At 44.1% G+C, this 21,303-nt stretch overlaps 1 protein-coding gene across 4 annotated transcripts; it reads right to left on the bottom strand.

Moving 5' to 3' along the window:
• Positions 1 to 2,652: 2,652 nt before the first annotated feature.
• LOC109870173 (F-box only protein 11-like) lies at positions 2,653 to 20,775 on the bottom strand. Of its 4 annotated transcripts, none has more exons than XM_031804937.1 (20): positions 20,476 to 20,775; positions 18,965 to 19,122; positions 18,647 to 18,728; positions 18,305 to 18,530; positions 17,971 to 18,100; positions 17,817 to 17,900; positions 17,596 to 17,728; positions 17,384 to 17,490; positions 17,190 to 17,301; positions 10,757 to 10,863; positions 10,503 to 10,640; positions 9,805 to 10,022; positions 7,550 to 7,730; positions 7,343 to 7,465; positions 7,128 to 7,213; positions 6,695 to 7,026; positions 6,485 to 6,592; positions 4,253 to 4,361; positions 4,060 to 4,158; positions 2,653 to 3,898 (listed from the first exon to the last, which is right to left on the bottom strand). In XM_031804937.1, the coding sequence occupies exons 1-20, from the start codon at positions 20,561 to 20,563 to the stop codon at positions 3,769 to 3,771; spliced, it is 2,751 nt and encodes a 916-aa protein (XP_031660797.1). In that variant the 5' UTR covers positions 20,564 to 20,775; the 3' UTR covers positions 2,653 to 3,768. The 4 variants fall into 4 exon arrangements, with proteins under 4 accessions (XP_031660797.1, XP_031660798.1, XP_020316146.1 ...); XM_031804938.1 differs by having other exon boundaries at positions 18,965 to 19,119; XM_020460557.2 differs by having other exon boundaries at positions 18,386 to 18,530; positions 20,476 to 20,774.
• Positions 20,776 to 21,303: the final 528 nt, after the last annotated feature.

The following is a 21,303-nucleotide window of genomic DNA, read 5'->3' as shown; positions in this document are numbered from 1 at the left end:
TCATTAGATGCTTCATACCTACATCAAGGAGCATTTCCAGACTCGGAAGTCAGAAATACTGAATTTGGCTTCAACCAGATTAGCTCTGGATGCCTGACAGAAAAAAAGACATGGCCTGAAACTTTGGCAACTAAGTTGTTTTTTTCACTCTTTGTGCTGGATAGTAAGAATAACTCATAAAAATATGGTCGCTTCGAGTTCTTAGGAAACTATGCAGTATTTTTGTTGTACTATTTCTTACATTTTCTACCCTGGGAAAAACTATAAATCCTGCAGCGCACGCAAGGTCCCCCTGCTCAAGCCAGCGCATGTCCAGGCCCGTCTGAAGTTTGCCAATGACCATCTGGATGAATGGGAGAATGGGTCTTCCAGCATGACAACAACCCGAAATACACAGCCAGGGCAACTAAGGAGTGGCTCCGTAAGAAGCATCTTGAGGTCCTGGAGTGGCCTAGCCAGTCTCCAGACCTGAACCCAATAGAAAATATTTGGCGGGAGCTGAAAGTCCGTATTGCCCAGCGACAGCCCCGAAACCTGAAGGACCTGGAGAAGGTCTGTATGGAGGAGTGGGCCAAAATCCCTGCTGCAGTGTGTGCAAACCTGAACTACCGGAAACGTATAATCTCTGTACCAAATATTAAGTTCTGCTTTTCTGATGTATCAAATACTTATGTCATGCAATAAAAGGCAAATTAATTACTTAAAAATCATGTGATTTTTCTGGATTTTTGTTTTAGATTCCGTCTCTCACAGTTGAAGTGTACCTATGATATAAATTAAAGACCTCTACATGCTTTGTAAGTAGGAAAACCTGCAGTGTATCAAATACTTGTTCTCCCCACTGTATATACTGTATTTTATACCATCTATTGCACCTTTATTTATGCTGCTCGGCCGTATTCTCATTCACCCCTTTTAGATGTGTATATTAGGGTGTTCTGGAATTGTTAGCTATTACAGCACTGTAAGAACTAGAAGCGCAAGGCTTTCACTAACCAAGTGTATGTGACCAATAACATTTGATTTTGATGTGTGGTTCATGTGTAACCTATGAGCAGAATTAGTTTTTTATCTCCGTTGCTTTCAAACAAGGAATTGTTTTTCCACCACATGGGCCAGCCCCTAGCGATTAGAGTTCCACCCATGAGGATCAGCCTGTACCCACAGCAGAGCGTTCTGAAACTATTCAGACCCCTAGACTTTATCCACATTTTGTTACATTACAGCCTTATACTAAAATGGATTATTCCCCTCAATCTACACACAATACCCCATAATGACAATGAAAAAATAATAACTTACATATTCAGACCCTTTTCTCAGTACATGGTTGAAGCACCTTTGGCAGCAATTACAGCCTCAAGTCTTCTTGGGTATGACGCTATAAGCTTGGCACCTGTATTTGAAGAGTTTCTCCTATTCTTCTCTGCAGATCTTAAGCTGCCTGGTTGGATGGGGAGCTTCGCTGCACAGCTATTTTCATGTCACTCCAGAGACTTCTCCCGAAGCCACTCCTGCATTGTCTTGGCTGTGTGCTTAGGGTTGTTGGAACGTGAACCTTCGCCTCAGTTTGAGGTTCTGAGCGCTCCGGAGCAGGCTTATATCAAGGATTACTCCGTTCATCTTTCCCTCGATCCTGACTCGTCTCCCAGTCCCTGCCGCTGAAAAACATCCCCACAGCACGATCCTGCCACCACCATGCTTCACCGTAGGGATGGTGCCAGGTTAACTCCAGACTGTACTTGGCCTTCAGGCCAGATTTCAATATTAGTATGGTCAGAGTCCTTTAGGTGCCTTTTCCTGAGGAGTGGCATGTCTAGCCACTCTACCATAAAGGCCTGAGTGGTGGAGTGCTGCATAGGAGTACCTTCCAGAAGAACCAGCCGCTCAGTTCGGCTGTGCGGCCAGCTCTAGGTGGTTTCAAACTTCTTTCGTTTAACAATGGAGACCATCAATGCTGCATAAATGTTTTGGTATCCTTCCCCAGATCTGTGTCTCGACACAATCCTGTCTCGGAGCTCTACCGACAATTCCTTTGACTTTGGTTTTTGCTCTGACTTGCAATTTTTGCCTTTCCCCAATGAAGTTGAAACAAGATTCACATGAGCTCAATTTCAAGTTTCCTAGCATCGGGATACATGTGGAAAAAGTCTAGGGGTCTGAATATTTTATGAAAGCACCTGTCAAAACACAATTTCTAGGTACCATGGTTGTCCTAAGTGCTTCTGGCAAAAAATGCAGAATCCTTTTCAAATTTCTGCATATTCTTGATACCGTTCGTGGCAATGTGAAATGTAGGAGAATAACACAAATTTAAATAATTTGTTCCACCTTTGAAATGCAAGAGAAAGGTAATATGCGTTAAGTCTCAGACTGATCCAGTGAAGCATTAAACTAGACAGTCTGCTAAATTGGTACTGGAGAACGTAATATTTAGCTTCCCCATAGAAAACACTAACCTTCACATCTCAATGGCCAGGTGGGGAGACAGATGGGATTAAAACTGTAGGACCATCATAATGACAAATCAAACAGAATGGTATTTTTCCCCCACTAAATTGGACAGTGCAGTTAGATTAACAAGAAACTTTCTGCCCTTAAGTCATTCTAGTCACATTAGCAACAACGGTAGAGGTTAATCAGACACACAACACTGATCTAATAGTTTTATTTTCTTACAAATGACCAGTTTCCTTTCTTATTTTTTCTTTCTAGGAAATTAAAACCCTTTTTGAATTCATACTAGCATCTACATAATGGTTTTTAATACTTCACAATATATTAAGTCTAGATGTTATGGTACACATGCTTACAATCCAGGCTGCCTGAAGAGCCACAGTCACCACAATACACAGGGAGGGAAGTAGGGAGCGGGTGGGAGACTGCAGAATTACTCATGTCCCGATACCTCATGTCTGACCCTCTCCAGTGGCTGAATATGAACACAACCATACACATGCACCCCACTAAACAACAATCCACACAGATGCACAACAGCCAGCCATACCTACCTTGTTCCCCCGGCCCTATATATATCTATAACCTGGAGAGGGTCTTCATTAGTGTTAAACGCGATTCTCTTTCACAGAAAGAACTGGGACATGAAGAGCTACTGCAGCAAGCCTGGGGCTAACAAAAATAATAATTAACATAATATATAAAGACATTCAAGTACAATAAGATTTTTGCTTGAAAATACAAAACTACATGAGAAAGCATTAAAATAATATAAAAGCTGAAGTGCTCGATCAGTCTCCTCCCGTGAGCTGTACATGTACAGCTGTACATCAGCCATCCACTGCCGAGTAACAGTTGCCTCAAGGACTACAATGCCTTGGGACCAGAAGTGTCTTTCTCAGTGGGTGGGGCTAAATATAACCCTCTTCCTGTCTGGGGAGGAAGTTTGTTTTCCAGGACTGCGGCGAGTCGCAGAGGAGGTGAAGGGCCACAGGCAAAGGAAGTCTCTCATTGGCCACTCTCCAACAGAGCAGCCATAACCCACTCCAGCTCACTCTACCCGTCCATTTGGTGGCCGTTAAGAGTCCATTTCTCATTACAGTAGACCAGACAAATCCCTTTAGAAGAGACCCCCTCCCCCAGTGCAGCATTGTCTGAGCTTCAGGGTCCCTATAACCGTCACTGCTGAGAACACCGTATTCTGCCTCCTTATGGCCACAGTTCTGAGTGTTTGCGAGTGGTGTGTGACAGAGTGTGGTATGTGTGTAGACTATAGGGTGTGTGTTTATGTAGTGTGGGTGTGTGTTGTGTTCAGTTGTGCTGCAGCGTGTTGGACTCTATGGGCGGAGCGGAGTCGTAGAGTGTGTCTGTGTCATGCGTTGGTTCTCCAGCCAGCGTACAGGGGTTGGAAAGAGTTCCCGCTCCACAGTCACAGAAAAACCTACAGAGAGACGAGGGTTAACATGGAATACAGGACAAAACAAGGAAAATATATAATTGAATGGTCAGCCTGGTATTCTAGAAAAAAATTCTATAGTCAAGACACAGTCATGGCAAGCCACAAATGGGAGCAGTAGTAAATGGTTGGTGTGCGCTACTCACCTATCGTGCCGTATAAACTCCACGTCGTGTCCTTGGTGACACTTCTTGATGCAGTTCACACAGATGGCGTTCCTGTCTGTCGTATTACAGGTGTGACACCTTGACACCACACATAGGTCACAGAAAATCAGCACTGGTGTAACTGCTGTGTAACTAACTGAAAGTCATGCTTTGGCTAGTTGAGTGTGTGTACCTGTAGAAGTCGTGCATGGGGTAGGAGGTGTAGCTGGAGATCTTGTAGAGACACTGTCCTCTGCTCACAGCTTTCTCTATGGCATCCTGATTATTCAATATCTTATTATCTGGAAGAGAGGAAGAGACTGCTCTGACCAAGAACCTATTTTATATAGTCTAAGCCAAACAGTCATTGCACGTCTCTCAGCAACAATCTGAATGAATGTGTTGTGCAAGTTATTTTCCTCAGGTCGCTGAATGTGCCACTGATTTAGTTCATAGAACAGTGGTTACGTAAGTAACCTTCGATATCCACTATTAGCAACTGGGCCAAACGAAGTGGTAATATGAATGTGGTTAAAGCTTTTCAACAGTTGAAGCTATTAGGGAATATGACCCCATTCCTGAAAGCCAAGACTCAGGAACACGTACGAGTCTTCTGTTTCCATCTCTGACACACACAAGCTGTGTAGGACTCGTTAGAAGGTAGAGTGATGAATCTGCACAGAATGACTGGGTAAATTAATTGATTAAAGCCTATACTTCCTTCCATTACCTGGTTTAACAGATATTGTGCCATAACGTTTAAGTTAATGGAAATAAAGCCATATTCAAAAGATGCCTCAAATGTATTTTACACATTGGTTTGATACTCAAGTGTCCTACAATAGAGATTGAAATAGCTTGATGGGCCATGTATCTTAAATATCATGTATGAATCCGTTTGAATTCGTGACCCCCCCAACACCCCTTCTCCAAAGGGTAGGATATATAGGTTGTTTCACAAAAGTGGCTCCTTCAGAAATATTAGTGACTACCACTGGTCTATTTCAAGAACTGACAGACTGAAATAATATTAGCATTAGCCCAAGTGCTACATTACGTTAGTGCCGCTGACAGGCTAGGCTAATGTCCAATAACGTAATAGCAGTGTTTTTAGCCCTTAGAGTATGTGAGCGGATGGGAGCTGGAGCGGAGCGATCCCAATTTGACTGGAGTGCCGGCCTTCTTGCCCGCTCCAATAGCGCTAACGTCACACCCGCCTCAGCATGCATTTGTAGTCTACTTGTGTGCCTCTTGCTTTAGATACTGTCATGGAGTTCACTACATATTTTCATAAAGAATCTGATAAAGCACACAGGTGCTAAATCAAGGTGACTTATAAAGATGAGGATCAAGAGAGGGAGTGTGGTGATGTAGTGTCCACAACTAAAGAATCATAGTGGAATATGAAAAGACAAATAGTCCAAAAACATGGTGTACTTACTACTTGCACATGCTAAAATAAAGGAATGAGGTGGGTAGATAACTAAGTGTGTCATTGTAGCACAATATTTATAAACAAAAAATCAGATCTCTTAAACGTTTTGTTCATTTTTGATGTATTATCCATATTAGGTCATAATTGAGTCAAGGTTTCCGTTTCGATCAGGACATTTTGTGTGTTACTTTTTACCCCATTTTCGTGGTATCCAATTGGTAGTTAGTCGTGTCCAATAGCTGCAACTCCCGTACAGACTCGGGAGAGGCGAAGGTCGAGAGCCATGTGTTCTCAAAAACACAAACCTGCCAAGCCGCACTGCTTCTTGACACACTGCTCACTTAACCCGGAAACCAGCCGCACTAACGTGTCAGAGGAAACACCATACATCTGGCAACCGTGTCAGCGTACATGCGCCCGGCCCGCCACAGGAGTCGCTAGAGCATGATGGGACAAGGACATCCAGGGCAAGCCAAACGATGCCCTAACTCGGACGGCGCTGGGTCAATTGTGTCTCATGGGGTGTCCCGGTCGCTGCTACACAGCCCAGGATCGAACCCGGGACTGTAGTGATGCCTCAAGCAATGCAATGCCACTCGGGAGGCCTGATTAGATAAACAACCATGCCCAACCTGTCAAGGATGGCCAAAAGGACATTTAGCATCCCCAGTGGCTCTGCAAGTGTGGAGAGGATATTCTCTACTGCTGGCTGGCTCTCCAGGCACCATCGCTTCTTGACACATTGTCTAGATTAGCCTGAAGCCGCAGACTGGCCAAACGCTTGTTTCTAAAAATAAATTCAAGGGCATTTTTCCTTTATTCTAAGTTAGTCACAGCCTATATGTGTAATGTATAGACTAAATGATTTAATACAACAAAACGTTTACATGCTGAGCGCTTTGTTCCTACCAGCCTATTGTGTCCAACGATTTCCAATCGTTCCAACTCCTCACATACTCTGACCCTTAGCGCTACAGTAGCACTAGTTACCTTTCATGGTGACGTTGACCCCCGAGGCGAGGAACAGGCCACCGAAACGGTTGTTGAAGATCTGGTTTCCCTCCAGAGTCGCCGTGGCATGGTTGGTTATCTCGATACCTGAGACAGGAAATGACATTATCAACACAGGTGGATGAGTAGGTAACAGTACTGACCAGTCGGTACAGCATGGTAAAGTTAGTGTACACATGGGCAGCTGACCTGCAGCAAAGCCGTCAAAGATACGGTTCTTGCGGAGCACAGGGTGGCTGTTGGTGCTGATCAGAACTCCTGCCTGGGCATTCCTGAAAATATCGTTCTCCTCCAGAAGACCTCTCCCTCCGTTAAAGATACAGATGCCTCCGTCTCTCCCGTCGTGGATCTTGTTGCGTCGCAGCGTGGGGTTGCTGTCCGTCTTAATCCACACGCCCGCCATGGCGTTATCGAAGATCTCATTGTCCTCGATGAAACCCAGACCCGAGTTGTAGACCAGAATGCCTCCGTTCTGCCCTCCCCAGATCTTGTTGCGTCGGATCTTGGGGTTGCTGCCAGTTCTGTAAAACCACCAACAATATTAGTGAAGCCTTCATCGAACGTTAGTCAAACGTTATCATAACCAATGTGTCCTGCATTTGACAGAAGAGGCAGGACGTACCGTATCTGAACGCCAGAGTACATGTGATTGTAGATGTCGTTGTCTTCCAACACCCCATGACCGTTGTCATAGAAATACACCCCTACCTGAGGGATAAAGAGGGTTAAATCTGACTTTTTGCAGAATATATCATGTAGACAATGAGACAGGCCTCCAATTCTCACAGAGTTTTTAATTTAAAAAAAAAACAATGGTAACAGATGAGTGTGTTTTACCTGTTTGCCACTGTGGATGCGGTTCCTGCGGAGGACAGGTGTGCTGCCGGTGGTCACCCAGACGCCTGCCAGCGTGTTGCTGTACACCTCGTTCTCCTCGATCACACCCTGGCCCTTCTCATGCTGCAAACACACACACACACGATTAGATTGTTTAATCAACATCTATAGGACTGAAAAAAATCTAAACAGTATGTGTGTCTTTACCACGTAGATGCCACCATGCTGTCCGTCGTGGATCTTGTTGTGGCGTACAATTGGGCAGCTATTGGTTCTAATCTGGATTCCCGCCAGAGCGTTGCCATGGATATCATTCCCCTCAATCAGGCCACGTCCATCGCCAAATATGTACACGCCCCCTTGGTTACCGTTAAAGATTGCATTGCCCCTGGAGAATAACAGAACGGAAAGTCAACAAACAGCCCATAATACTGAGAGGGGTTATTGCAGGGGTCTCCAACAGGTCGATCGCAAACTACCAGTAGCTCGCAGGCCAACTACGAGTAACTCGCCAAATAATTCTGAAAGCACATGCAATTTAAGTGTTCGACTGCAAACGGTCAAAAAAATCTTACAAGTACTAGACACTGCAAGCTCCCAGCTACTATCTAATCAACGCAACATCGACATTATCCCACCCCTGGTTAGCCACTTTTGTCTTAAAAAGCTAAACCTAAGCCAATGAATTGCCACTGTGTGGTGTGCACACTGCTCTATTACTCCGTGTGTAGCCAGTTGATGACCAATACAGCTGATCGTCCTCGCAGTGGCAGACCACGTGTAACACCTGCACAGGATCGGTACATCCGAACATCCCACCTGCGGGACAGGTACAGGATGGCAACAACTGCCCGAGTTACACCAGGAACACACAATCCCTCCATCAGTGCTCAGAGAGGCTGGACTATTGCGGACAAAGGGCTTGTAGGCCTGTGGTAAGGCAGGTCCTCACCAGACATCACCATCAACAACGTCGCCTATGAGCACAAACCCATCGCCGCTGGACCAGAGAGGACTGGCAAAAAGTGCTCTTCACTGACGAGTCGCGGTTTTGTCTCACCAGGGGTGATGGTCAGATTCCCGTTTATCGTCAAAGAAATGAGCACTACACCGAGGCCTGTACTCTGGAGTGGGATCGATAGGGAGGTGGAGGGTCCGTCATGGTCTGGGGCGATGTGTCACAGCATCATCGGACTGAGCTTGTTGTCATTGCAGGCAATCTCAATGCTGTGCGTTACAGGGAAGACATCCTCCTCCCTCATGTGGTACCCTTCCTGCAGGCTCATCCTGACATGACCCTCCAGCATGACAATGCCACCAGCCATACTGCTCGTTCTGTGAATGATTTCCTGCAAGACAGGGATGTCAGTGTTCTGCCATGGCCAGCAAAGAGCCCGGATCTCAAACCCATTGAGCACGTCTGGGACCTGTTGGATCGGAGGGTGAGGGCTAGGGAGCTGTCCGGGAACTTGCAGGTGCCTTGGTGGAAAAGTGGGGTAACATCTCATAGCAAGAACTGTCAAATCTGGCGCAGTCCATGAGGAGGAGATGCACTGCAGTACTTAATGCAGCTGGTGGCCACACCAGATACTGACTGTTAGTTTTGATTTAGACTCCCCTTCATTCAGGGACACATTCCATACCTGTTAGTCACATGTCTGTGGAACTTGTCTCAGTTGTTGAATCTTGTTATATTCATACATGTTAAGTTTGCTGAAAAACACAGTCAACAGTGAGAGGACGTTTCTTTTTTTTGTACTGAGTTTATATAATCTGTATATATTATTTGTGAACTTTGCCACGAAATCAGGGGCAGCAGTACAGAACCTTCACAGATGGTACATTCCTCACTCGGTAGATGCGCAATTAAAAAAGGGCCAGATGCGGAATTAAGGGGAATTACACTCAAATCTGTTTGATATTTGTGGGGGTCTGGAGGAAAACTAGTCTTCTGATGTGATTTAAGCATTGACATGAACTCAGAACATTCAATTTTGTTCTTTCTTTATGAACAATTGTAATTTTGAGAGTAAAAAAAACATCTAAAACAAATTTGATATATTTTAGGAAAATATACAACAGAATTGGGGTTTTATAGGGCAGGTATACTGACAGAAAACATAATGCAATACTTTCTCTTGTACACTAAGGACCTGGGGAGAAGTTGCAGGGGAGGAGAAGAAGAATGTGCCTATTTGAAAGCAATACAAATCATTAGGACCAGGGATGCTCACTTGATAAGTGGGTGAATTTGACCATTTTTGCTAAGCATTCAAAATGTAATAAACTTTTGAGTCAGTGAAAATGTATGGAGTAAAAAGTACATTATTTTGTTTAGGAATGTAGTAGAGAAAAATAAAGTTGTCAAAAATATAAATAGTTAAGTACCCCCCAAAAATGACTTAGTACTTTAAAGTATTTTTACTTAAGTACTCTACACCACTGATTGTGTGTGTGTGTACCGTATCGTAGGGTCACTGTTGGAGGTGATCCAGACTCCAGCGAAGTTGTTGGCGTAGATCTTGTTTTCTATGAACTGTCCCCGTCCTTTCTCATGCACATAGATTCCCCCTGTTTGGCCATGGTGGATCTCACAGCGAACCACTGTAGGGTTGGCATACGCCTTCACCTCAAAGCCTGCTATGCGATTCCGGTGGATGTTACAACTCTCAAAATAACCCTGGGGGAGAAGGAGAGAGAGCGATACTATCATCATGTTCAGCACAACTGTAAAGATCTCCAAAATGATGGGTGAGAGGTAAAGGCTGTCACTAGCTTCCACAGCTACAAAATCATAAACCATGCATTTTTATGAAATGCATCTTAAAATTGTATTTTAAACCTAACCTTAACCACACAGCTAACCTTACGCTTAACCTTAAAGGAAAACACCACCCAAAAACGGCATTTTGCCATTTTCATTAGTCCATTTTTATATAGTCCCAAAATGTTTTGCATGTCAGCAATCAAGTTTAAGATATGTTACTTTCAAAATAATCATTTGATGCTGCGTTTTATAAAAAAAAATTGGGGTGGATTTTTCCATTAAGATCAAAAAGCTAATTTTTGTTTCCATACATTTTTACAATATAGCCAATTTTGACCGTGGCTGTGGAAATCAGTTGTAAGAGGTTTGACGTTAAAGGTCAAAGTGAGATACCATTCCATGGTCGAAGGTGAAGACTCCTACATCTCGGCCGTGGTGGATGTGGTTTCGTCTGATGATGGGGTTGCCGTGGTTTTTTACCCAGATTCCCGCCAATGCATTATTACTGATCTCATTATCCTCATAGATACCCTGTAATACATTATCACATCATTATTGTCAGATACCATGCAGGAATACAGTCAGAGAGGGTGTTTAAGTGTGGTTAGTGATGTGTGTGCATGGTCAGTGATGAAGTGTGCATTTACCTGCGCATGGTCGGTGATGTAAAGTCCAACGTTCTCACAGTCGCTGATGTTGCAGTGTTTGATGCTAGGACACGCCCCCTGGCCGCTCACACAGACAGCCGAGCCAACTAGAATAGGGACAAACTACATTACCCGACATGCCCCACTGGAGACAACCTACATCAGGGATCATCAACTAGACTCAGCCACAGGCCTAATTCTTCTTGAGCAGCTGGTCTGGAGGACAGAAAATAATTACTTTTTTTTTGTAGAATGCAAATTGCCCGCAATAAGCCCAAACAGATATATTTGACTAAAACATCATTTCAAACCTTGATTACATGCATTTACAATCCCATATCTCACTAAGCGTGGGAATATTTTAGAACAGAAACCAAAAATGAAAATCATTTGGAGCTGATTTCCTCTAAATTTTATGTCCAGAAAGTGTATTTTTTGTTGTTATACACACTACCAGTTAAAAGTTTTAGAACACCTACTCATTCAAGGCCTTTCATTTTGACTATTTTATATTGAAGATATCAAAACTATGAAATAACACAAATGGAATCATGTAGTAGCCCAAAAAATACATTTTATACACTGCTCAAAAAAATAAAGGGAACACTAAAATAACACATCCTAGATCTAAATGAATGAAATATTTTTATTAAATACATTTAAATACTTTTTGTGTGGGTTGTAGACTCTGCCTCATGCTAGCACTAGAGTGAAAGCACCGCCAGCATTCAAAAAGTGACCAAAACATCAGCCAGGAAGCATAGGAACTGAGAAGTGGTCTGTAGTCACCACCTGCAGAACCACTCCTTTATTGGGGGTGTCTTGCTAATTGCCTATAATTTCCACCTGTTGTCTATTCCATTTGCACAACAGCATGTGAAATTTATTGTCAATCAGTGTTACTTCCTAAGTGGACAGTTTGATTTCACAGAAGTGTGAGTGACTTAGAGTTACATTGTGTTTAAGTGTTCCTTTTATTTTTTTGAGCAGTGTATTTAAGATTCTTCAAAGTAGCCACCCTTTGCCTAGATGACAGCTTTGCACACTCTTGGCATTCTTTCAACCAGCTTCACCTGGTATGCTTTTCCAACAGTCTTGAAAGAGTTCCCACATACAGTTGAAGTCAGATGCACCATAGCCAAATGCACCTTAGCCAAATACATTTAAACTCAATTTCACAGTTCTTGACATTTAATCTTAGTAAAAATTCCCGGTCTTAACTTCTTTGATATAGGGGGCGCTCTTAATTTTTGGATGAAAAACGTTCCCGTTTTAAACAAGATATTTTGTCACGAAAAGATGCTCGACTATGCATATAATTGACAGCTTTGGAAAGAAAACACTGACGTTTCCAAAACGGCAAAGATATTGTCTGCGAGTGCCACAGAACTGATGTTACAGAAAAAAAACAGATAAAAATACAACCAGGAAGTGCCGCATTTTTTGAAACCGCCTCATGGCAATGACTCCTTATATGGCTGTGGAGGAGCTAGGAGTCAGCTTACCTTTTCCACGTTTACCCAAGGTGTCTGCAGCATTGTGACGTATTTGTAGGCATATCATTGGAAGATTGACCATAAGAGTCTACATTTACCAGGTGGTCGCTTGGTGTCCTCCGTCGCAATTATTGCGTAATCTCCAGCTGCAGTATTTTTTCCGTTTGCCTCTGATGACAAACCGACTGCCAGGAATGATTTTTCATCTAATAGAATTGTGAAAAACACCTTGAGGATTGATTCTAAACAACGTTTGCCATGTTTCTGTTGATATTGTGGAGCTAATTTGGAAAAAAGTTCAGCTTTGTAAGTGACTGCATTTTCGTTTTTTTTTTCTTAGCCAAACGTGATGAACAAAACTGAGCTATTTCTCTTACACAAATAAAAATGAACATTTGCTATCTAACTGCTATCATTTGCGAAAACATCCGAAGTTCTTCAAAGGTAAATGATTTTATTTGAATGCTTCTTGTTTTTGTGAAAATGTTGCCTGCTGAATGCTAGGCTTAATGCTATGCTAGACTATCAATACTCTTACACAAATGCTTGTGTAGCTTTGGTTAAAGCATATTTTGAAAATCTGAGATGACAGTGTTGTTAACAAAGGGCTAAGCTTGTGTTTCAATATATTTATTTCATTTGCGATTTTCATGAATAGGAAACGTTGCGTTATGGTAATGAGCTTGAGGCTATGATTACGCTCCCGGATACGGGATTGCTCGACGCTAGAGGTTAAAACCTCTTAAAGATCGCTTTTTTTTTTCAACGTTTTGTTAAAAATCACACAAAATTTCATGCATATGATTAGTATGTGTGGATAGAAAACACTCTGAAGTTTCTAAAACTAGTTAAATCATGTCTGTGACTATAACAGAACGTGTGGAGCAGGCAAAAGCCCAAGGAAAACTGTTCACAAAAAAATACAAAATATCCTTCCGCCAGTTGCCTGTATTGTCTATGGCAAGGGGAAATAGATAGCGACCTGTTTACAATGCCTACAGCTTCCACACGATGTCGCCAGTATTGTCATTTGCTTTGAAGTTAATCCTTGGTGAGATGAGAAATAGGCACTTCCTGTTATCGAGTACACAGCTGGAAGTTTTGAGAAAATGGAGCATCATTTCAAGAATTGCTGCTATTGAATACAGATCGCCCCGTGATCAATTTGATCGATTATTAACGTTTACTAATACCTAAAAGTTGGTTTACAAAAGTAGTTTGAAGTGTTTTGTCAAAGTTTATCGGCAACTTTTTTTAATTAAAAAAAATGACGTTGCGTTTTGTAAAGCTGCTTTTTCCTGGATCAGACGGGCTTCATAAATGGACATTTTGGGTATACATGGACGGATTTAATCGAAAAAAAATACCCAATTGTGATGTTTATGGGACATATAGGAGTGCCAACAAAGAAGCTCGTCAAAGGTAATGAATGTTTTATATTTTATTTCTGCGTTTTGTGTAGCGCCGGCTACGCAAATTCCTTTGTTTACGTCTTTTTCCGGTATTGCGGGGGGGTGCATGCTATCAGGTAATAGCTTCTCATGCTTTCGCCGAAAAGCATTTAAAAAATCTGACATGTTGGCTAGATTCACAACGAGTGTAGCTTTAATTGAGTACCCTGCATGTGTGTTTTAATGAAAGTTTGAGTTTTAGCGAGTACTATTAGCATTTGGCGTTGCGCATTTCCATTTCCTGTTGGCTAAGTCAGTTAGGATCAACACTATTTTCTTAAATATATTTTAACCCCCTTTTCTCCCCAATTTCATGGTATCCAATTGTTTTAGTAGCTACTATCTTGTCTCACCGCTACAACTCCCGTACGGGCTCGGGAGAGACGAAGGTTGAAAGTCATGCGTCCTCCGATACACAACCCAACCAAAGCCGCACTGCTTCTTAACACAGCGCGCATCCAACCTGGAAGCCAGCCGCACCAATGTGTCAGAGGAAACCATGTGCACCTCGCAACCTTGGTCAGCATGCACTGCGCCCGGCCCGCCACAGGAGTCGCTGGTGCGCGATAAGACAAGGATATCCCTACCGGCCAAGCCCTCCCTAACCCGGACGACGCTAGGCCAATTGTGCGTCGCCCCACGGACCTCCCGCTGCAGTACAGCGCCCTTAGCCACTGCGCCACCCCACTTTAAGAATGGGTAATGTCAGAATAATAGTAGAGTGATTTATTTCAGCTTTTATTTCTTTCATCACATTCCCAGTGGGTCAGAAGTTAACATACACTCATTTAGTATTTGGTAGCATTGCCTTTAAATTGTTTAACTTGGGTCAAACATTTCTGGTAGCCTTCCACAAGCTTCCCACAATAAGTTGGGTGAATTTTGGCCCATTCCTCCTGACAGAGCTGGTGTAGCTGAGTCAGCTCTGTAGGCCTCCTTGCTCACACATGCCTTTTCAGTTCTGCCCACAACATTTATGGGATTGAGGTCAGGGCGTTGTGATGGCCATTCCTATACCTTGTCATTGTTCTCCTTAAGCCATTTTGCCACAACCTTTGAAGTATGCTTGGGGTCATTGCCCATTTGGAAGACCCATTTGCGACCAAGCTTTAACTTCCTGACTGATGTCTTTAGATGTTGCTTCAATATATCAAAGTAATTTTCCTTGCTCATGACGCCATCTATTTTGTGAAGTGCACCAGTCCCTCCTGCAGCAAAGCACCCCCATAACATGATGCTGCCACCCCTGTGCTTCATGGTTGGGATGGTGTTCTTCGCCTTGCAAGCGTCCCCCTTTGTCCTCCAAACGATGGTCATTATGGCCAAACAGTTCTATTATTGTTTCAGCAGACCAGAGGACATTTCTCCAAAAAGTACAATCTTTGTCCCAATGTGCAGTTGCAAACCGTAGTCTGGCTTTATGGCGGTTTTGGAGCAGTGGCTTCTTCCTTGCTGAGCGGCCTTTCAGGTTATGTCGATATAGGACTAGTTTTTACTGTGGATATTGATACTTTTGTACCCGTTTCCTCCAGCATCTTCACAAGGTCCTTTGCGGTTGTTCTGGGATTGATTTGCACTTTTCTCACCAAAGTGCGTTCATCTCTAGGAGACAGAACGAGTCTCCTTCCTGAGCGGTATGACGGCTGCGTGGTCCCATTTATACTTGCATACTATTGTTTGTACAGATGAACGTGGTACCTTCAGGCGTGAGGAAATTGCTCCCAAGGATGAACCAGACTTGTGGAGGTCTAGCCCGAGGCGGCTTTTCCCTGAGGTCTTGGCTGATTTATTCTGATTTTCCCATAATGTCAAGCAAAGAGGCACCGAGTTTTAAGGTAGGCCTTGAAATACATCCACAGGTACACCTCCAATTGACTCAAATTATGTCAATTAGCCTATCAGAAGCTTCTAAAGTCATTACATAATTTTCTGGAATTTTCCAAGCTGTTTAAAGGCACAGTCAAATTAGTGTATGTAAACTTCTGACCCACTGGAATTGTGATAGTGAATTATAAGTGAAATAATCTGTATGTAAACAATTGTTGGAAAAATTACTTGTCATGCACAAAGTAGATGTCCTAACTGACTTGCCAAAACCATAGTTCACAAATTTCTTGTTGAGTGGTTGAAAACTAGTTTTAATGACTCCAACCTGAGTGTATGTAAACTTCCAACTTCAACTGTATGCTGAGCACTTGTTGGCTGCTTTTCCTTCACTCTGTGGTCTGACTCATCCCAAACCATCTCAATTTGGTTAAGGTCGCGGGGTTGTGGAGGCCAGGTCATCTGATGCAGCACACCATCACTCTCCTTCTTGGTCAAATAGCCTTTACACAGCCTGGAGTTGTGTTGGCTCATTGTCCTGTTGAAAAACAAAGGATAGTCCCACTAAACGCAAACCAGATGGAATGGCTGCAGAATGCTGTGGTAGCCATACTGTTTAATTAAGTGTGCCTTCTAAATAAATCACCCCCACACCACCTCCTCCATGCTTTACGGTGGGAACCAAAAATGCAGAGATAATCCGTTCACACACAACGCGTCTCACAAAGACACGGCAGTTGGAACCAAAAACCTCCAATTTGGACTCCAAACCAAAGGACAAATGTCCATTGCTTGTGTTTTTTGGCCCAAGCAAGTCTCTTCTTATTGGTGTCCTTTAGTAGTGGTTTCTTTGCAGCAATTCGACCTGATTCACACAGTCTCCTCTGAACATTTGATGTTGAGATGTGTCTGTTACTTGAACTCTGCGAAGCATTTATTTGGGCTGCAATTTCTGAAGCTGGTAACTCAAATGAACATATCCTCTGCAGCAGAGGTTACTCTGGGTCTTCCATTCCTGTGGCGGTCCTCATGAGAGCCAGTTTCATCATAGCGCTTGATGGTTTTTGCGAGTGCACTTGAACAAACTTTTAAAGTTCTTGAAATGTTCCATATTGACTGACCTTCATGTGTTAAAGTAATGATGGACTGTTGTTTCTCTTTGCTTATTTGATCTGTTCTTGCTATAATATGGACTTGGTCTTTTACCAAATAGGGCTATCTTCTGTAAACCATCCCTACCTTGTCACAACACAACTGATTGGCTCAAAAAAAATAATGAAATTCCACAAATTAACTTAACTAGGCACACCTGTTAATTGAAATGCATTCCAGGTGACTACCTCATGAAGCTGGTTGAGAGAATGCCATGACTGTGCAAAGCTGTCATCAATGCAAAGGGTGGCTATTTGAAGAATCTCAAATATAAAATATATTTAGATTTGTTTAACACTTTTTTGGTTACTACATGATTCCATGTGTTATTTCAAAGTTTTGATGTCTTCACTATTATTCCACAATGCAGAAATAATAAAGAAAAACCCTTGAATGACTAGGTGTTCTAAAACTTTTGACCGGTAGTGTATATATAAATAAAAAGGGAACCCTGAACTACATTATTCACAGGAGAAACAAACATGCCCAACTGCAGACTGTTTGCATTACCTGTGCAGGTAGATCTGATGATACAGTGGTCTATGTTGGGAGAACAGTTGACAGTGATCTCCAGACAGTGGTGGGCATTGTGGTGCTGAGCCGACTTATCATCTGGGTTAAACTGTATAGGAAACACAGGAGGTTAGAGGGGAGGTGTGTGTGTAATGGGGTCTGTGTTTGCTGGGTCTGTGTTTGCAGCGTACCCTGATAGTCATGTATCCCACGTAGGCGTCCTCTGATCCTTCCATGAAGACAAACGTTGAGTCTCTGGTGTTCTCAATCACCACCTTATCAGACACCTTACCCGGAGCTACATACACACAAAAAGAAAGTCTGTTTCTACCATAAGTAGTAGAGCATACATACACAGACTAGAAAGAGCAAGACACACGCACAGACAGACCACACACAATACCTGCTCCGATCATGGTGATGGGGGACTCGATGTAGATCCACTCATCAGTGTAGATCCCAGAGTGCACAAAGATCAGCCCTTCAAAATGAGCCTCCTGCACCCCTCCTAATGCATCCTCTATTGTGTCATAGTACTGGAAACACAGAAACACGGTTACGCAAAATTGGAGCCATATTGAAAATGTATTTAATGGACCATGAGTGTGCGCGCATGTGTCTTACCAGCATATTCTCCCTGCCTTTGTACCTCCCAGGGTTGCTGTAAAAATGTTCAGCAAAGCCTGGCTTCACATGGGCTCCTTTATACTGCAAAAATGGTAAAACAATGTTAAAATATCATTAACAATGCTTATCTAACTACACACACTTTACCCACCAGTTGTTGGAAGCTGTCCTTCCAGGGATTGGGGTGGTCGTGTTCCTCAGGGCTGACCTGGTAGAACTTTCCTGGCTCAGGGTGCATCATGGGACGTGTGTACTCAAACACCTCCATGTACAGACGCTTCCTGGACACACAGAGGGCAAATGTCAACCACCCCGGGCATAAAGGGTTTTGCACAAAGTAACAGTATGGACCAGTAATGGTCAATAGCGACTAGATTTTTTTTGGTGACATGTCAGTCAACTATAACGGGCCAAAAAATATAGGTTAGGTTTATGCTCGCTTGTGTTCCTTCAGTATAGGATCACAGAAGTGTGTCTGTGTGTACCAGAGTATAGGGTCGTTGGCTAGCTGGCTGAAGCGTTTGTGTTCCTTCAGTATAGGATCACAGAAGTGTGTCTGTGTGTACCAGAGTATAGGGTCGTTGGCTAGCTGGCTGAAACGTTTGCAGACGCAGGCAGTCTGACAGAGGTCCTGCTCCAGGAGGTATGAGAAGATCTTCAGAACCACCTCATCTGGAAGCTTCTGCTGCAGGTACTGCTCTGCTGGAGCCGCTACACACACACGCGGAGTTTCACTTAGCATTAACAGATGATGCATACACAGATGTAGAAAGAGCCGTGCAGACACGTCACATCCGTGACTTGTACACCTACACACACATTGTTACCTGGCAGGTCGTGGCTTTTGCCGGAGACTCTGGCCCGTTTGGCTCGGTGGCCGAAGGGTTCGGTTGTTGAGGTGGATGCTCCCTGTGTCAGAATAACACACATCAGCAACACACACTGCTACCTCCCCCAGTGACGTGACTGAGACACACACACTTAAACATTCTGTCTCACTCAACTACACTGTCTACCTTTCTCCTGAAATATACACTGGTGCTAGTGGGAGTATACACCACGTTTCAAAAACCAGTCCTCTCCTTATAAACCAATTAAGGAAAGTGAACAAGCACAGAAAGGTGCTCTCTCCCTCTCGCTCTGACCTCCATAGCAGTCTTGCTGGGACAGGCCACTGCAGTACTGGAGGCTGTTCTCTTGGGCAATAGAGACTTGCGTCGGAGCTGGTAGGGGCTGTTCCCAGCTGCAGGCCCGGACTCCTCCACAGCCACCTCCGCTGCTGCAGCTGGAGCCTCCTCATCTGCTGGACACAGAGGACAGTCAGAACACAGTCTGACAGATACAGCACAAAGAAACCTCTTCTCTTTCAGCACAGTTCAACTGACTGGCAGCATCCTCTCTCTGCAGTTCGACAGACAAACACCGTCAGGCAGATGACATTTAAACACCATCCACCCACACAGATATTTACTGTACTGCAGTTGGTAGGGGAGTACAGACTGATTACAAAACACAGGTTAATAATGACAGCTGATCACTGGCATTCTAGTTCGCCTTTTATCAAAACGCTTTCAGGACATTCACAGACTGGGTGTAGTGGTTGTGTTTGATTGACTGCATATAATGACAGGGACTGGCTGTTGTTTTGCAGGGCTGTGTGTGTGGCTGACAGACAAAGGTTGGTGATTGACAACCACAGATGTGTCCCTGCCGCCCAACAGAGCCCTACAATACCATTCCCTTCTCTTGCTGGACACCGGCCTCTGCCCCGTCACACTGATACTAAAAGTCACAGCCCTGAACAGTTGACCTGAAGGTAACCTGGCCGCAGATTTTTACCGCGGGCGACCAGAGTCAAAACGCAACTAACGTTAGTTACGTAGCTAACTAGCTCGTAAATCCGTCGTGTAAACAAACATACAGCTAGCCAGCTAACGTTAGCGATCAGTCAGACACAAATTTTTTGCTAGCTTGAACTAGTAGTTCACTAACTAGCTAGTTAGGTCAATTAAATAACTAACGGTAGCCGATGAATGTGATCCACGCAGTTATCTACCGTTAGCTGCCGACTGCTTAACGTTGGCAGGAAAATGAACCTGTCTAAATTGCGGATGATATATTCATATCAGTTGGCTAGTAAGGTTAACTAACTTAGTTGCTGGAGGATGGCGACTGGCTAACACACCCCAAAATGGCAGTCCAAAAACGCAACGCAGATTAATTTCGTCCGAAGCGTTACAGCTAATAGCTAACCTTTTAGTGAGCTAGTAACGTTACTGCCATGACCATGATGACACGTCCTGGCAAAGTCGGAACAAATATATATATAAATGTGGTCACTGTGGTTCCGCCATGGTCGTCGTTATGGTTGCGTAGTGTGGGCTAGTTCTTTGGCTAGTCACCTTACTAGCTGACTAGTTAGCGAGGTAACGTTAGCTACACAGGCAAAGCACTCACTAACGTCGTTACCCCTAGCCCCACTGGTAGCCACAGACACTCAAGCCAAACAAAGCGCGGCCTGGCCCGTGCCAAAAAGCTACAAGCGTCGGCTTTTCCTAAATAACACCCAGACAGCTGAGGTTGGGGGTCACAGTGGAACCTTGCCGCCCTGACACGACTACAGTCCCTACAGTACTCTGACCGTGGTCCCTCTCACCTCGGTCGCCCTCGTTCTGGTCGGGCTGCACCGGGCGCGGCCTTGAGACTCGCCTGGGTCTCCGGTTGGTGGCTCTGACGGAGTTCATTTGCGGAGTCGGTTGTTAAAATACAAAACGCTTTCCTCGACCGTCCACTTTGCGCTTTAACACCAGGCCTCGACTACGGTCTCTCTCTCTCAAACCGCGCTAGCTAGCTACCCGAGGTGTAGTTTATGTTTTTTCGGACTGCTCCCTCCTGCACAGCTCTCTACCAGCTCTGTCTCTATATCAAGCAGGAGGAGCCATTAACTCACACAGGGACAGTCGGAGGATGTCTGCCACTAATCATGAGCTTACAGCGACCTCCTGTGGCCAATAATAGACAGGTCCTCTTGAGCATGGGTTCTCAAAGTGGGGTCCGAGGTATTACATGTTTATAATTCTCTTCATTATTTGTCTTCATATGACAAGGATTAAAAAGGATTTGCCAGTAAATTGTCGACTTGATTCATGATGATGACTGCGAGCTAAGATTTTGAAAGTATGATGTTGACATGACAGAGTCCAATCAAAGCTACTGTAGATAAGCCTCCCAGTGGTCTAAGGCACTGCATCGCAGTGCAAGCTGTGCCACTAGAGATTCTGGGTTTGAGTCCAGGCCCTGTCGAGACCGGGAGGCCCATGGGGCGGTGCACAATTGGCCCAGCGTCGTCCGGGTTAGGGAGGGTTTGGCCGGCAGGGATATCCTTGTCTTAGCACTAGCGACTCCTGTGGCGGGCCGGGTGCAGTGCACGCTGATATGGTGGCCAGGTGTACTGTGTTTCCTCTGACACATTGGTGCGGCTGGC

Source organism: Oncorhynchus kisutch, linkage group LG25 (genome assembly GCF_002021735.2).
Source record: "Oncorhynchus kisutch isolate 150728-3 linkage group LG25, Okis_V2, whole genome shotgun sequence".
NCBI lineage: Eukaryota > Metazoa > Chordata > Actinopteri > Salmoniformes > Salmonidae > Oncorhynchus > Oncorhynchus kisutch.
This window is presented reverse-complemented; position numbering and strand designations above follow the sequence as displayed.

What these genes read in the sequence shown, in the direction of transcription:
- LOC109870173 (XM_031804937.1), bottom strand. Translation starts at nt 20,563, where the DNA reads ATGAACTCCGTCAGAGCCACCAACCGGAGACCCAGGCGAGTCTCAAGG. An exon ending in CCAGAACGAGGGCGACCGAG is followed by an intron (nt 19,123 to 20,475) that starts GTGAGAGGGACC and finishes CTCTGTGTCCAG; the next exon opens with CAGATGAGGAGGCTCCAGCT. An exon ending in CCAGCAAGACTGCTATGGAG is followed by an intron (nt 18,729 to 18,964) that starts GTCAGAGCGAGA and finishes ATTCTGACACAG; the next exon opens with GGAGCATCCACCTCAACAAC.